This window comes from Arvicanthis niloticus, chromosome 24, assembly GCF_011762505.2.
Source record: "Arvicanthis niloticus isolate mArvNil1 chromosome 24, mArvNil1.pat.X, whole genome shotgun sequence".
Lineage (NCBI taxonomy): Eukaryota > Metazoa > Chordata > Mammalia > Rodentia > Muridae > Arvicanthis > Arvicanthis niloticus.
The window spans coordinates 4,684,642-4,701,609 of NC_133432.1; the positions used below are offsets into that span (position 1 = coordinate 4,684,642).

The 16,968-nt window shown below is 50.7% G+C and overlaps 1 protein-coding gene across 3 annotated transcripts in view; it reads right to left on the reverse strand.

Annotated features, from left to right (window-relative positions):
* Ssh1 (slingshot protein phosphatase 1) overlaps window positions 1-16,968 on the reverse strand; it is a 57,139-nt gene that overhangs the window by 18,195 nt on the left and 21,976 nt on the right. For all 3 annotated transcript variants that reach the window (XR_013106975.1, XM_076922451.1, XM_076922452.1), the window contains 7 exons: window positions 14,742-14,845; window positions 10,679-10,743; window positions 10,137-10,258; window positions 5,276-5,344; window positions 4,536-4,601; window positions 1,607-1,801; window positions 1,100-1,193 (listed from right to left, as the gene is read on the reverse strand). Coding sequence is in view for 2 of the 3 variants with exons in the window: in XM_076922451.1 (XP_076778566.1) it covers window positions 1,100-1,193; window positions 1,607-1,801; window positions 4,536-4,601; window positions 5,276-5,344; window positions 10,137-10,258; window positions 10,679-10,743; window positions 14,742-14,845 (715 nt within the window). In the remaining variant the exon portion in view is untranslated. The remainder of the gene's footprint in view (window positions 1-1,099; window positions 1,194-1,606; window positions 1,802-4,535; window positions 4,602-5,275; window positions 5,345-10,136; window positions 10,259-10,678; window positions 10,744-14,741; window positions 14,846-16,968) is intronic.

Here is a 16,968-nt window from a genome sequence, read left to right on the forward strand (position 1 = left end):
AAGGATCGCAGCGTGATTTTTTTTTTTCTTTAAAGTACTAACCAGTGAAAGACGAGGACTTAAGGCTGAGGCAGGAGTTTGAGTTCGAGGTCAGCCTGGGAGTCGCAAGGTTAGTTCCAGGCCAGTATGAGCTATATTTGAAGACCCCCGACTCAAAAATACCAAAAACTAACAACTAACAAATAAATAAATGGGCACTTCACAAGTGTTATGTGCCACACTCCCAGCCCTAGTTAAGTATATAAATAAATATAAAACTTAAAACAATTTTTAAAAAAGATTTTTGTTTTATAAGACAGGGTCTCACAATGTAGCCCTGGCTGTCCTGGAACTCAGTATGTAGATAAAGATGGCCTTGAAGTCAGAGAACTTCTGTCCTGGTGCAATGACCGGCCTCTTGGTTTGTTTGTTTGTGGACCATGTACTTTCAGTGCCTGCAGAGACCAGAAGAGGGCGCCAGATCTCCTGGAGAGGGTGTTACCTAGCACTGTGAGCTACCATGCGGGGTACAGAACTCAGATGATCTGGAGAGCAGCCAGTGTTCCTGAGGAGGAGCCATCTCTCCAGCTCCCACAATATCTTTTACTATATCATCATCATCATCACCATCACCATCACCATCACCATCATCATCACCATCACCATCATCATCGCAATGGACAAAGGAAAAACTTGACCAAGGAGAAGCTTAAAAGGCATTGGGAGAAGCCTGAGATTTACATCTCCTGTACAGCACAGGGCCAAGGGGACACACAAAGGACACTGAAGACTTGAGGTTCCTTGGAGGACCCCAAGCATCTTCTACAGCTGTTCCAGGGCTCAGAGAGGGCAGGCGATCTGCCCATGGTCTCTGGAATCAGACTAAAACCGAACTCTAAACCTGGGCCCTCCACAGACTTAGTGCTACTGCAGATCACAGTGGGGGGAGCCTCCAAGGTGGATAAATACATACACACAAGAAAACAACAGATCCTGGGCCTGCCTCGGCTGCGAAGGCCTTGTGCTTGCTATGGGCTGAGGGGGAGGGTTGGGGAAAGAGGGAGGGGGAGGGGGAAGGGAATGGTAGGAGGCGGGGTAGGTGAGGGGGAGGGTGCCTTACTTCCTTGGAGGTCACATTTTCAAGGTCCTGGCTCATCATGATGCTTCGGAGTTTGGCTTTAATGAGGCGCTCAGTTCTTTCCCCCTCGGTTGGCCTAGGAGGAAATGTATAGGAAGCTGCTACACACTTATACATTCATACACAAACCTTTAGAGCAGTGGTTCTCAACCCGCGGGTCACAACCTCTTTAGGAGGGTCATGTCAAACGTCCGTTTTACAGGGGTCGCCTAGGACCATCAGAAAACACAGATATTTACGTGACGATTCACAACAGTAACGAAACTACAGTTATGAAGTAGAAACAAAAATAATTGTATGGCTGGGGGTCACCACAGCGTGAGGAACTGTATTGAAGGGTGGCAGCGTTAGGGAGGATGAGGACCTCTGGCCCACAGGCAGAGATTCAGGTTAAATGTATTCTGGGAAGGCGTTCTCAGTCAAGGGGCTGCAGGGAAGCAGGACCCTGAGAGGGCCGCATGGATCAGTGGGAGGAGCGTCAGCACGTACTTGTCCACAAACAGCGCGGGGGAGTCCGGCCTTGTGGACTCCAGGTCCTGCATGGCGTTCCATTCATTGATGCAGCTCTGCTCTGAGCTGATGCAGCTCTCATAGTAGGTGGCCCAGATGAGCGCCACCCCCCCTGGGAAGTAGTTGTGTCTCCGAGCCACTTCGCAGGCCTTGTGAAGCACTTGCAGGGCAGACCTGGGGTTGGGAGGATGCAGGAGAGAGGAACTCAGGATGGGGCGGGGGCGGGGCGCAAGGGGGCTCACTTCATCCCAGTGGAACAGGCAATTCAGAAAGGACTCTCTCTTGGAGACTCTGCTCGCAAGGTATGTGAGGGGCACACAGCAGCTAGATACAACTATCAACTCCCAGAGGCTGTATCAATTAAGCAGAGAGGATATCCTTCCCCGTTTCCAAAGGAATAAACAGACGCCAGCAGCAGTCCCCCATCCCATAGCCCCTAACTCTTCCAAGCAGGTTGGGTCACATTCCAGCAACCAATTCCAAAGACTTCAGGTCTGTAGGCAGGGCTGTACTGAAGGCATCTAAGGGCAGAACAGGTCTTTAAGGAACAGTAGAGGCTCCTGAATGCACTGCTGACCTGGCCCTCGGCGTGAAGCATCATGGGGAGGGCGGGGCTTTATTTAGCCAGCCTCTTTTATTTCTTTTGACAAAAACTCAAGGCTGAGAATTCCTCAAAGCATGGACTGCTGAAGGAGGAACCGCAAAGGCGGATGAGGCCCCCAAGGGAGACGACCGCTCCAAGGATGGCGCTGTCCTGCAGACACGGCAAGCAGCCCAACTGACCATAATTCTACCTGTCCCGCCATCTAGGCAGGAGGAAATAAACCTGAGCCAAATGTTTATTAAATTCAGTTCTGGTTCCTAAGAATTAGAAAAAAAAGGCGGGGGTGGGTAAAACCAACCACCACCACTACAAACGATAATAATTAATAACGATAGTAACAACTTGGCTAAGGAGAAAAGCCGCTGGGGGCACCTGCGGGCCAGGACTCGGTCTTCCTTAGCCCCGCCCACCTCGGGGCCCCGCCCACCTCGAAAGCCCCAGAAGTGAGCACAGCCTAGAGTAACAGGGGTTGGGACACAGCACTAGCCAGGTGGCCTGTGAGCGGACTCTCTGGGACTCTCTCCTCCCTGGACAAGAGGAGTCGTTTGGAAACACTCATCTTGGGCTTCTCGAAGTTTCTCCTCGTTTATTCCAACTCTTCTGTCCTTGTACGTGAACCCGGTAGCCCACGGGAGTGAACAGCCTTTTGATACTGCAGTGCGACATTGAGCCTACAAACCTGTGGAGCTACACCTACCATGAGTATGTGACCCCAGGCTGGACACACCCAAAGAAAAGGCTGGTCCAGGAAGCTTCAACAGTTGAGCCACAGTAGAGGGTCATGCAACCTTCCCTTCCCTGGGATCCTGGCGCTTCAGCGGGTGTTCCCTGGCCTGACTACTAAGAGAACACCCGCCCAGCTTTCTTGGCATGACATGCTAGTTTGTTCATATGTGTGTGTAACCGCCTCCTTTCATGATGCTTTAAACTCCAAGAGGCAACTAGCATCTATCTCACGACCCCTTTGCCTTTCTCCACTGAGGCTGAGGAGAGTGCCTACTGTGTGCCAGGTACAAGGAATAAGTGAATTTATGCCAGGATGGCAATCAGTAGGTCAACAGGTATACCTTTTTTTAAATGGGTAACAGACTTAGATGGAACATTTCCCAACAAAGACACACATATATAAAACTTATTTGTCACTGGAAGAATGTAACAAAAGACACCGAGGGCTGGAGGGGCCTCAGTGGGTTAGAGTAGGTGCTGTTTACCCAAAGAACGGGAGTCTTCTGCTCACACCCTAGAAGGCCCTACACTCTCTTCCGGCCTCTACGGACCCTGCACTCCGGACCCTGCACTCCGAGCAGCACCCACCCACAGACACATACAATTGAGAATAAAAGCTGCAGCTCGACATACAACTTCACAGTCACTGAGATGGTAATTAATTGACAAAGAATAACGTTGACGGAGATCTGGAGAAACTGGAGCGTCGCTGGAGACCTGTGCAGCCACAGTAAGAAACAAACATCGCAGGGGTAAACGACAGGGTAGGGCTGGAGAGATGGCTCAGCGGTTAAGAGCACCGACTGCTCTTCCAGAGCTCCTGAGTTCAATTCCCAGCAACCACATGGTGGCTCACAACCATCTGTAATGGGATCCAATGCCCTCTTCTGGTGTGTCTGCGGAGGGTGACAGTGTACTTATATAAAAATAGATAAATCTTAAATAACAACAACAATAAAAAACCCAATAGGGTAGAAGGCTCCATGAAAAGTCTGGCGCTCAACATGAGGGAGCCCGAGCATCACCTTACGAGAGCGAGATGCAGAAGGACAAACAGCAGGGTGAATGCTCTCAGAGGTTCCTAGAATGGGGGTTCACAGCAACAGAAAGCACAGAATCTTCTGGGACCAATGGAATAAAGAAGGGACTTCCTGTTGGGATGATGAGAAGTTCTGTCAGCGGATGAGAGAGGGTTAGCTGCATGACCCAGAGTCAAACACCTCCCAACAGCTAAGGCGGTTAGTTATGTTATGGAAGATTTGCGTCTGAACAGGTGCCCACGTGCCCACTCGCCCACACGCCCACGCATGAACAATTAGCTTCCAAATACCAATTTTCTATTTTTTTGAGAAACGGTTTCTCTGTGCAGCCCTGACTGTCCTATGTAGACCACTATGTAGACCAGGCTGGGCTAGAACTCACAGAGACCCACCTGCCTCTGCCTCCCGAGTGCTGGCATTAAAGGTGTGTGCCACCACTGCCCAGCTACAATCGGGTTTTCTATTCATTCTGTCAAGCAGCAAACACCTCTAATGAGTTCAAAGCTGCCCCGCCCACCCCCAACCCAAACACACTTACCACATGGCCTGGACAGACACCGGCTTAAATATGTGCATTCTGCCTGCCGTGCTCACACTGAACCCGCTGAGGATGGGAAACAGGAGATGCCAAGTGAGAACTCACTTCAGACTGAGTGCAGTCCCTCCCCAGACTCAGGACCAGCATGCCTCCTGCTGTCCCCAACAAGAGCAAAAGCAGACCAGCTATCTGCCAGCTGCATCCTTGGAGAGTGAATTACCCTGTGGTAATTCTCCCTCACCTGTGTATTCTGGGTCACAGTGCTCCCCCCTCCCCCCACCAGGGAGGGATCCTGAGTATGTAAGCAACACAGCAAGTATTCCATAGCAACAGACTGTGTGACACTCCTGCCTTGATACTTCCAGAGCTAAATCCCTGAAGAATACAAAGAATGGCTTTCCTATGGGTGTGACCAGACAGGGACACCACTGAAGTGATGAGTCTACCACACGAGATTATCCAAAGATGTGGGCCCTGTTGGTGCTTTGGGATATAGGCAAATGATAAGTATATAAAATGTTTATCTTATGTGTATGTGTATTTTTTGTGCATGCATGACTGTGTACCAAGTGTCTGCCTGTCACACACAGAGGCCAACCGAGGTGCAGAAGGAGGTTGTGAGCTGCCATTATGGGTGCTAGGAACCAAACCCACATCTTCTGCAAGAACAGCCCATGCTCTGAACTCCTGAGCCATCTCTCCAGCCCCCAGAAAAGAACCTCGCAAAGGGTCGTCCATACCCGTCTCCATCCAGATGGATCTTGGTGTCGCTCCAGAGTCGAAGAACCATCCCGATGGTGCAGCTTTTGCTGGGTGGGGAAGAGAAGACATTCGAGTCAGTATCTGCCCCTGTGCATGCCGGCTTCCCTCAGTCTCCTCTCTAGCAGGTCCAGGTTACAACCTGCTGGCCTGGCACCAGCTTTGGGGTCTGTGGTGGGGAGCGGCTCCCAGTCTGTCTGGGCACTGTCCATTCACGGCTGGATTCTAGAGGACACAGACCTGGGGTGGCCGTAACTCCACAACTACAGAAGCTCTTGAGGTACTGGGGACCAGCAGCTAATCCCAGTGCCCCTTCCCCCACCAGAGTGAGGTGACCTGGTAGAGTGCCACATCCAACTGCAGAGAACAGGCAAGTAGTCAGTGACAGCCCATGCCAGACTTCTGTCCTGGGTAACAGGAGACAGGAGGTCCCTACAGGTCCACCGCTCACTCAGATGTCTGTCTGTCTGTCTGTCTGTCTGTCTGTCTGGTCTACCTTTTGTGCTGCTGCCACTTCACAAACTAGCTCAATCCGGTTCTGTTTTGCCCATCCTAAGAAGACCCGATACACTGGCGCCACTGTGCCAGCGCCTTATCAGAGGGTCCCTCAGATCGTGATGAAACTCTTGAGGCATTTAAGAACTGGCTCTTGAGAAACTGCAGTAATTGTGCCAGAGCAACACCACAGCCCTCAGGAATTCCGAGCTTCTATCTTTGCCATGTGGTTTACAGGCTCTGGGCGCTGGGGTAGTTGTGGGGGAGGGTGGAGGGGGGGTAATGTGACTCCCTCCTGTGCCAGGGTGACTCCTACTCCAGAGATACCTCGTGCTATCCTGCCTTTCAGCATGCGTGGGGAAGGAAGTTTTAATGCGGTGGTTCTCAACCTGTGGGTGCAGACCTCAAAAGACCATTGGAAGACACGGTTCCTAACAGTAGCAAAATCACAGTTACAAAGTAGCAATGAAAAATCATTTTATGGTTAGGGGATCATAACAGGACTGTATATGACAGGGCTGTAGCATAAGGAAGGTTGAGAACCACTGGTTTAAGGCTTCCAGATGAAACTGGACTGAGCTTCTGGGCTGGCAGATTCCCTGCTCTCCTTCTTGCTGACCTACACATCTGTAAAGGGCTTGCTCTACTTCCTTTATGGAGATGTGTGTTGAGCCTCACACAGCTGACTTCCTTTAGACACAGCAACCTGGAAGAGGCTGGTGACTGGCACGCTAGTGGACTGGTGTCTCTGGAGGACTAGAGCTCAGTACACCCTGTGACCGTGACAAAGAATAATTTCATGAATTCATGACCATCTCCATGGTTGTCATTACCATGTGATGGCATGTAGCTCTGGAATTCCCAGAGAACTCATAATGAAGTTAGACAGTGAAGGAGGCAGGTCCTGGGGACACACGGACACACACACACACACACACACACACACACACACGGAGTAGAGTTAGGGAAACTGCATCTTCACGGGTGACACGTGATGCTGAAGGGGCAGGTGGGAACAAGTGTGGGGAAAGGGAGCAGGTTGTGAGTCCCTGTGGTCAAGAACAAAGAAGCCAACTGAACCTGGGCCAGCCTGGGGGTGCGAGCAGGAGACACAGGCTCGTGAGCAGAACCAGCTTTGGTAGAGCTTTACACATTTGAAAACAAACAAACAAACAAACAAACTGATGGGCAGGGGGTGATATACACACTCACGGTGCCCAGAGCGGACCTGAACCATATGCAAAACTTAACCTCGGATCAGCCCCAAGGCCTAAGGAGAAGCTTGGAGCCGCCAGAGCTTCAACACAGACTTTCTACATGGTCCCAGTATGTTCTCTCCCTGGGAACTCATGAGAACATTTGGAGGGGGGGGGTCAACACTTACTAACCCCCCTAAACCCAAAATCTCAAGGCCAAAATTTAGGAAAACTGAGACTCCTTTTGTTGCCGAGGCAGTGGTTGTTGGGTTTTTGTCTGCACACCAGCAGAGGGCATCAGATCCCACCGGACGTTGTGAGAAGCCATGCACTGGGAATTGAACTTGGGGCCTCTGGATGAGCAGCCATTGCTCTAACCTACAACTGCCCTGAGGCTGGCCTTGTAGCCAGGCTGTGGCTCTAGCTCAGGATCTCAATAGGGAGACATTGGCCTGAGTGCAGAACTCAAAGCGGAGGCGAGAAGACCACAGGAGAGAGGGAACCATGAGAACCACAGCTCAAGGGGCTGAGGGGTGGTGAGGAAGAGCAGGACATATCAGTGGGCGGAACGAGGGTGGAAGCCTATAGAATACAGAGGGAAGCATTTAATGCGTGCAAATGAACTTGTGTAATGACCTTCTATGACCTTGTACTGCACCAGCAGAGGACACAACTACTCCCGGGACATGAGCCGGCTAACTAGTACACACAGGACAAGTCCCGGAGTAAGTGAACAATCAAGGAACGCACAGGAGAACTGCAAACACCAGGAGAGACACAGGGTGTTCTGCACTGTTGCCTCCGGTCACAAGAAGCCACTCTTGGACTCTGCCCCTGTGCCACAGAACAGAGCGTCACAGTGGCAGCCCCAGGTTTCAGTAGCAAGAACTCCCCGGGGAGGGTCAGGACATTAGCACCTGGGATCCTAGCCGTTCCTCCTTCCCCTGGCTGCGCACGATTGATCTTGGGAGATGCTGGAATCTACACAAGCCACCACTGCAAGGGGACTCCATGACACAGCCCAGGATGAAGCAAGTGACAGAACCGTGCTCTGCTCTGCAACACAACAGCGGTGACCAGAGGAGACTTGACTCCTAAAAAGCTTCTTAGAAGAGGGTACAGGCTACGGGAGACAGTCCCCCTATACACACACCCTGTTCGGGACTAGAATAGGTTACCCAAACCATCTCTGTGAGGTGAGAAAAATTCCTGTCCCTGGGAGATTCCTACAGAGCTGGGTCAGCATCTGAAAAACTGTAAGTGACACGTAAAACATTAACACCTTGGCCTGGGCATGGAGGCACGTGCCCGTAGGCATAATTCTCAAAAAGGCGAAGCAGGGGGATAACAAGTTATGCGTACATCCACACGCACGCACGTACATACGTATGTACTATGTATGTAAGCACTCACGCATGCGCTTCACTGTGATGGCCCCTCCCACTTCTGTGAGCCCCTTCCTGGTGGTGCCTCAACAGCACACCTCCTTCCCTCAGGTCAGCAGCCCTTCTGAGTACACCAGCTGTTCTCTCAGACCATTCCCCAGCACACAAAGCCACTGACGGAGCTCCTCCCCTCCTGGTGCCACAGCCAACTTTCTCACGATGCCAGGGGGCAGGGGAAGAGGAGTCACCAAATGAATCATCCCCCACGCTGTACTCAATCTATCATCCAAGCCTTGGTTGCCAGCCTATGACTCGGCAGCTTAATCACAAGGAGACCCAGCTGCGGTCATGTGACCTCCCGGACTTCTTGCTGTTGACTCCGCCTGAAGCAGTGCCACCCTGCGCACCCCTGACCTCATCGTGCTGCCTACTGGACCTTAAAACTCACCTTGGCACCACCCACCTGCTTGTACTATCACAGGAACCTGGGACGTATCACTGCTAAGCCTCTTGCCTCCCTGGCGGTGACACACTCCTCTGTGCTAAGTTGAACGTGTGCTGTGGCATCTCTGCTGACCCGGGGCCTAGCCTGTGGCCTCCTACTCGGGGTCCTCGGAAAACCCATCTGCTTACTGATGAGTAGGGTCATGACTAGAGAACAGAGAGTCTGCTCTGAGAGAGCTAGGGTTTGTAACAACTTCCCACACAACTTCCGGTTCCCATCATGCCATGGTAGGGTCACAGTGGAATTTACTTGACCTCCAGGCTTGGGGACTGCAAGTCTTAAAGCTTTCACACAAGGACCTGTCAAAAACAAACGGCTGTGCCCAGCGGTGGTGATGGCGGTGGTGATAGTGGTGGTGGTGTCTCACACCTTTAATGCCAGCACTTGGGAGGCAGAGGCAGGTACATCTCTGTGTGCACCCTGGCTATAGACTGGGTTTTCCAGGACAACCAGGGCTATACAGAGAAACCCTATCTTGGGAAAAACAAAACAAAACAAAAAATAAAACAAACAAAACTTCCAAAACAGGCACTCCACAGAAGCTCACCACTGAGCAGGTGCCTCATGGCACATTAGACACATCCTCCTACAACGAGCTGTCTACCCGTGGCTGAGGGTGCGGGGTGTCCTCCTGGCTGACTCCTGAAGCACTGGATCACACACTTCAGAAAACATTCCTGTACAGGATGAGGCCTTCACAACTGTGAGGGATCCCTCAAATCTGTTCATGTCTAGAAGCTGGGTCCCTAAATCTGCACCATTTGAGGAGGAGGTATATTTATGAGCTAAGGCCTGGTGGAAGATGGTACCAGGTCCCACTCTCAGAAGGGGTGAATGCTGGCTAAGCCTGGCCCCCACTGCAGCTGGCTTCCTGTTCGGCCACGTGACCTCTTCTGCACATGCTCCCAGCACTGTGATGTCATCCACGTGGCCAGACGGAGGCCTCAAATTTGCTTTGCAAGCTCTGACACAGCAGGGCCAAATGAACATCTTTCCTTTATAAACTACCCAAGTATTTTGCAATGACAACAGAAAGCGGTCACATGCTTCCTCTTCAGATGCTCTGAGCGCTATGCATTCTCCAGCTGGCTCACAGTGGCAGGAAACTATCGGCTGGGGAGACATGCTCTATCTCCAGAGCCTTGGTGCCTCCCCACCCCCAACCCCCTCTTCTGTAGGGACTCACCGCAGGACACCAGGAAAACCTTTGGCCAACAGTGAGCCATCCGCTCTGACGGGAACTACCATCCCTGAGACTCACCTCTCCTTACTGGAAAAGTCAACTCCCAGCAAGATATTCTCCTCGGTGTCCTGGCGCCCGCTGGTGTACACCACAACCATGTAGCGGACACGGTCGCTCCAGACGCTCTCTAGGCGCACGGCCTGCAAACACAGGTCACCTCACTAGTTTGTTCCCTTCCTCCGTCTCCCAAACCAAGACCAACAGCTTTAGTTCTTGACCCCCACCCTCAAATCAGGGAAGAAACGGAGGCCAAGTGCGTGTTAGAAGGAGCAGAGAGTGGATCCGCCTGACACCAAGGGGACAGCCAACCGCGGGCAGTCGGGGCTCTGGTGGAACGTTCAGGCTACATTCTCATTTAGCCGAGATGCCACGGAGACCTGACACAGCTCTCTTCTGGCCCCTTTGGGGAGCTAGGCATAGAACCCAGGGTGTCACACATCCCAGTGATGCCTCTACCACCGGGCAGCGCTCCAGAGCCTGGCTTTGGTCAACAGTGTGAGAAAAAGCATCCAGACAGAGAAGGTTCCTGCTGCCCCCCACACCACGCCCTCCGCTCTCACCAGCTTGATTCTGTCTTCACAGCGCAGAAGGTTGATCATCACTTGCAGGTGCTGGGGCAGGTCACCTGAGGGGCCGATGAGGAGAGGTTTAAGTGCCTACTCGCCTCCTTCCATAGAAAAACCAAACCAAAACACACCTCGGAAGGCTGAATCCAATGGCCTGGGCGATACAGTGATGCTTTCAACCAAGACTATGGGAAACGTGGGCCCCAGGAGCAAACATTCCTTGGCAAGGCGGGGAGGCAGAAACTACAGTGGCTGCAGGGAGACGTGTGCCAAGGGCTGAACAGTGAGGAAAAGGACTAAGTGCATTTGTCCTCTTCAGACTCTTGGTTGGGTGTTTTCCACACAAGCCAGATGTTACTTCTGCACCCGGGGAGTATCTGTGGGGGATGGGGGAAATCTACCTGACCACAGACAACAGCTGTGCGCCGAGTGTCCACAAAAACTATTTGAGGAAAAAACCAATCTATTATTATCTTTTCATTAAAAAAAAAAAAAAAAAAAAGAAAGAAATTACTGGTGTGTTCTCTTCTTCATTCATTGCTATGAGAAATAAAAAGACAGTAATCTAAAGCAGCAATTCTCCTGCCTCAGCCTCCCACGGGTCTAGGACTGTGGGTGCATACCACCATTCCCAGCCAGAAAGTTATTTGTTTTTAAAGGATTTATTTATTTTATATATATGAGTACACTGTCGCTGTCTTCAGATACACCAGAAGAGGGCATCGGATCCCATTACAGATGGTTGTGAGCCACCATGCAGTTGCTGGGAACTGAACTCAGGACCTCTGGAAGAGCAGTTGGTGCTCTTAACCACTGAGCCATCTCTCCAACCCCCAGAAAGTAATTTTTTAACACTTAAAAAAAAAAAGTGTACATGCATGTGGTGAGGATATTATATACGTTTACATGTAGTTGCCTGCAGAGTCCAGAAGAGGGCGTTGGTTCCCCTGGAACTGGAGTTGCCCAACAAAGATACTGAAAACTGAATTTGGGTCCTCTGCAAAAGCAATGTGCTCTCTTAACCACTGAGCTCTCTCTCCAGACCCGTTCCACTCCCCTTTTTTTTTGGGATAGAGTTTATCAGCCCAGCCTGGTTTCAAGCTCACAACCCTCTTAGGGTGGGGTTTGAATTTCTTATGGTATTGACATAAAGCAGGATATACCAACCCAGTCCTGCCTTTCCACACCCTGGGGCCTGCGAGCCCCCTGAGGAAAGGCTCACTGTGAAGATGCCCACCAGGACAAAAGTGTGACTAATAACCTAGTAGAACTACCCTTCTCAACAGTGTGCAGCGCCCAAAGGAACTCAATGACCCTTTTTCTTTTCTTTTGATTCCCCTACTGAAGGTATGGCTCCTCCCTGCAGCACTTACCTAACACTGCAAAAATCTGAGACAAAGTAACAACCCAACCCTGAAACACCTTCTACACACATGCTGGGAACTCTGCAAGGACAGCACTGCACACAGAAGCAGATGCCCCAGAAAACCACAACTACCGAGCCTGCTGCAAAAGCACATGGTCCTGGGGCTGGAGAGATGGCTCAGTGGTTAAGAGCACTGACTGCACTTCCAGAGGTCCTGAGTTCAAATCCCAGCAACCACATGGTGGCTCACAACCATCTGTAATGAGATCTGATGCCCTCTTCTGGTGTACTCATATATCTTTAAAAAAAAAAAAAAAAAAGCACCATCCATCTTCAGGAAGAAGATCCATGAAACACAGCCACAGAACACAGCCTCCCTCGCTGCTGCTGCCATTGTCAGATTGCTCTGGAGATAGCACCTCACGTTAGAAATTCCCTGCTCTGCCTTAAGGACCTAACGTGTCCCCAATGCCATGCGGCCACACAGCCACGAAGACATGGTTCTCTGTTTGCCTGGGTCCTCTCACCGTCCACCTCAAGTGTCAGAGATGAAAGTAATCCCCAGCCCCATGCCTGATAAATGCCCAAAGGAGAGAGGTGACCTGCACATAACCTGCACATATCCCAGCCTGACATCCACGCACTGGTCAGGGGTCAGAGGCTGGCATGGAGGCGGTGGGGGTGGGGAGGTCCCTTCACTGACTAGACTGGCTGTATCTGACCTAACCCCACAGAATTAACCTCTGGCGGCTCTCCACTGTGGCGAGGGAGGCAACAGGAAAAGGGAACACAGTGAAGTTCTTTGTGGGTCATCTCAGGCCAGCCAGTGACCACCTTCCTGGCTGTGTGCATTCAAGGGAAACACAGACCAGCTTTTCCAGGGTCCGATACAAAGTAGCTTCTTCGCATTTGCAGGCCAAACTCACTCACAGTAGGGATACATTTCACACAGACACCAGCAAATGTGGAACTGACAGCTGCTTAGTTTTAGTACACGTGATGCCACATACACTACACACCAGAAAGGCTGGCACGTGATGTGTGCATGTGTGTACCCGTCCGTGGAGGCCAGAGGACAACCTTGGCTCACCAAGGGACTTTCACCTTTTGTACGAGACAGGCTCTCTCACTGGCCTGGGACACCATGAGCTAGGTTAGCTGACCAGCCAGGACTCAGGATCCGCCTGTCTCCACCATCGGCTTACAGATGTGCTCTGCCACACCTGGCCTTTTCTGTGTGAGCCCTTGGGATCTGAACTCAGGTCCTACTCTTGAAGGGAGTGCTTTATCAACTGTGCTCCACGGAGCTTTGACAACTTTTGTTTTAATTTTGTTGCTTTGCCTTTTGAAGCAGGGTCTTGTAGTGTAGCCTCAGGCTGCCTTTGAACTCACCAGGCTGGGATTACAGGTGTGAGCCACCATGCCTGGCCACACACATAATTACTAATTTCCATATTATCTGAGGCATTGGATGCCTGCTGCTAATATTAGAAAACCAAGGTTCAGAAGTCACAGAGCCAGGTTTACAGAAGCCAGGCTGGGTCCAAAGCAAGGTGTTTTTTGTTTGTTTGTTAACAGAATGGTTTCACTAAGTAACATCAGTATCCTGAAATATATACTATGTAGCCTAGGCTGGCTTTGAACACAGGATGCTCCTGCTTCCACCCCACACCCTAGTGCTGGACTCACAGACTGACTACCAGCCTGCTCCAGATCAAATACTGTTTTCACACACACAATGTCTCCTTGTGGGGGACGAGGACTTTCTTACATGACGACAGGCCTAAATCTTGGTTGTCAGGATCGGTATGTGGAGACACAGGCATGGAGCCTGCCGTGAACTACAAGGTGTGACACTGCACCTCAGCACATAGACCTAAGATGAAGCTGGGTGAGCAGAAGCCATGGGGGTGGGGTGGGGGGGAATTATCTCAGGCTGAGGAAATGTGTAGTTGCTTCACGAATCTCACCTGGGCTCCTTTGAAAGGCAGAGGGGCCTCCCTACCACATGGACATTCAGACCCCAACACCTCCCCTGAGAAGGTGGGAACTGGTCCCTAAGGGCCAGGACATGTTACAGACGACCCTTTGTGCACAGCGCCTCCTGAGTCCCACTCTCAATCTGCCTTCATATCTGGAGTCAGGTAGTCAGTCGAGAAGACCAGCCTTGGTACTTGACAGGCACTTTTACCCATTTGTTTACACACCCACATTATTATTTATATCAATTATTCAGCTCTCTTTGGTCTTTTCCAACAGGTAGCCATTATAGGATAAAGATACCCTGCCAGGTGAGCACTTGGCCGTTATGTCACCACACTGACGCTCAGGTGAGGTACAAAGAACCTGGAGGCTGTCTTCAAAGGGACAGCTCGTATCTGTGATGCATTTGCTCACAGGAGTAGTGGACAGAGTGTCCTGACTGAGGACAGCTATAGCTCAGCCAGTGTTCCTAAGAATACAGACAGTTATAGCCCAGCCAGTGTTCCTAAGAATACAGATACCCTGGGAGGTGAAAGCTGGGCCATTTGTCCAAACTGCACCATAAGCTGAGATGTTCAGTTGATTGATAGAGAAAGCGCGAGGGGAGTCTTGCACCCCAACAGCTATGCCACTCCTTACAAACCCATGATGCATTGCTTCCCACCCACGGTGGCACAGAATAGGTCCCATGAATGCTTCCATAGTCACCTGCATGCTTGTGAGGGTGCTGAAGACTCCGCGGGCCCTGGGGGCTGTTTCCCTGCTGTAGGAAGAGGGCAGCTCCTTTCACCATGAAAAAACTCTCGCTCAAGCTGTGGAGAACAAAACCAGAGCACCGTTAGAGCAACTGGCAAGAGGGAACACTTAGGGAGAACAAATGACGGACCACAGGCAAGGGGGACGAACAGACACACAACAGGGTTAAATGCTTCCAGCTGCTTCTGCAGTACTCAGGAACTCATGCTGCTACACCCTGCCCCCATGCCCCACCCAGTTCAGGTGCACTGCCCCAGGCCAGTAGTTCCTTCCTGCATAAGCAACCCAAGGCTCTTGGTATAACACAAGAGACCCCCACCCCAGCAGAAGGCAGTGTGACTCACTCTGAACTTGCACTTGCTGGTCTTTGCTTCTGACCCTCCACTCCCACCTGCTGCCTCCCAGACACTTTGCAGCCCGGTCATTGCTTCCCGGTGCAGACCCTCGAAGGCACACACAGATGGCCTCCCAGGACGTCAACATCCTTAGGAACATCGCCTGGGGACTGGGGGCTGAGGGTGGAGCCATAACCATCTGTAGGTCGGGATGCCCTGTCCACTACTCCTGTGAGCTAACTCAAACTCACCCATACAGAATTTCTCAGCAGGGTGAGTTTCTGTCCTCAGTTATTTTAACTAACAAAAAATATTCACATTCATATTCAGCCCGTGACTTAAGAAGTCAGAATGAAGGGCAGGCCATGAGTCCCATCATTCTCCAGGGTAGCCTGAGCAAACAGAGTAAAAGAAGGAGATCTGAGGATAGATAGCTCAGTGGTAAAGCATGTATTTAACAAAAGACCCTAGGATCAAAGACAGACAGACAGACAGACAGACAAACATTCACACATAGGCAGATACACACACAGAGAGACAGGCAGACAGACACACATACAGTAGGCAGACACACACATATACACACTCAGGGACAGGCAGATATACACACACAGACAGGCAGACAAAGAGACAGACAGACAGACAGAAAGACACACACAGAGGCAGACAGATACACACCGATAGGCAGACACACATACAGGCAAGCAGGCAGATAGGGAGACAGACAGACAGACACACACACACACACACAGAGGCAGAGAAGGATCAAAACAACAACCAACCACAAAAACCAAACAACAATCATTCTTCCAACTCTTTACTTATAATTTGGTTAAAAAAAATTTTTTTTCCCTTTCAGGGCTGGAGAGATGGTTCAGTGGTTAAGAACCCTGGCTGCTCTTCCAGAAGACCCAGGTTCAGTTTTGAGTTCCCACACGGAGGCTCAGGACCATCTGTAACTCCAATTTCAGATCTGGCCTCTGAGGGCAACGGCATGCAATCTAAATGCAGGTGAAACATCCACACACATCAAATTTTTAAAAAATAATATCTTAAAAAAAAAAAATCAACATCTTAAAAAACCCCTCCAGCTTGTACAGACATTCAGACTTAGGGAAGAGAAGCCAAAGCTTTTAACTACGACCAAGCACTCAGAACCTACTACAAACCCGGGAAGTGACCCACAGGGCATAGCTCTGGAGCGGATAATGACCGCCTAGAACCATCTTCTCTCAGCTTCTTAGCAGTTTCCAGATTTTCCAACACATATCAACTTTTCAAAACGGCTATTTTTGATTTTCAGAGAAACATCTAACTCACACTCTGACCCACGTGTTAGCTTTTACCGGTTCTGTGAGAGATCCTAGTTAAACTACTGAGCTATAAAAGACACTGCTCTCCTGAGGAAGCCAGCATGTACGCTGTGGGGAACCCCACCGCTCTGAGGTCAGCTAGGTCCCCTGTGTCTTGGAAATATACAGGGAAATAGCAGAACATCGGTGGCCAATATGACCCTCAGCCTGAGACTTGAGAAGCTGTGTGATGGGTAAGAAAATGGTACTTTTTAAAAACCCTGGAATTAAAAAAAAAAAAAAAAAAGATTGATTCTTGTAGTGATGGATAATATCATATACAGCTTGAAAAGGCAAACTCGTCGCGGATGAACCCAATGTCAGTGACCAAACATGACCATTTAGAATTAAAGGACCCTGCAGCCGGGCAGTGGTGGCGCACGCCTTTAATCCCAGCACTTGGGAGTCAGAGGCAGGCGGATTTCTGAGTTCGAGGCCAGCCTGGTCTACAGAGTGAGTTCCAGGACAGCCAGGGCGACATAGAGAAACCCT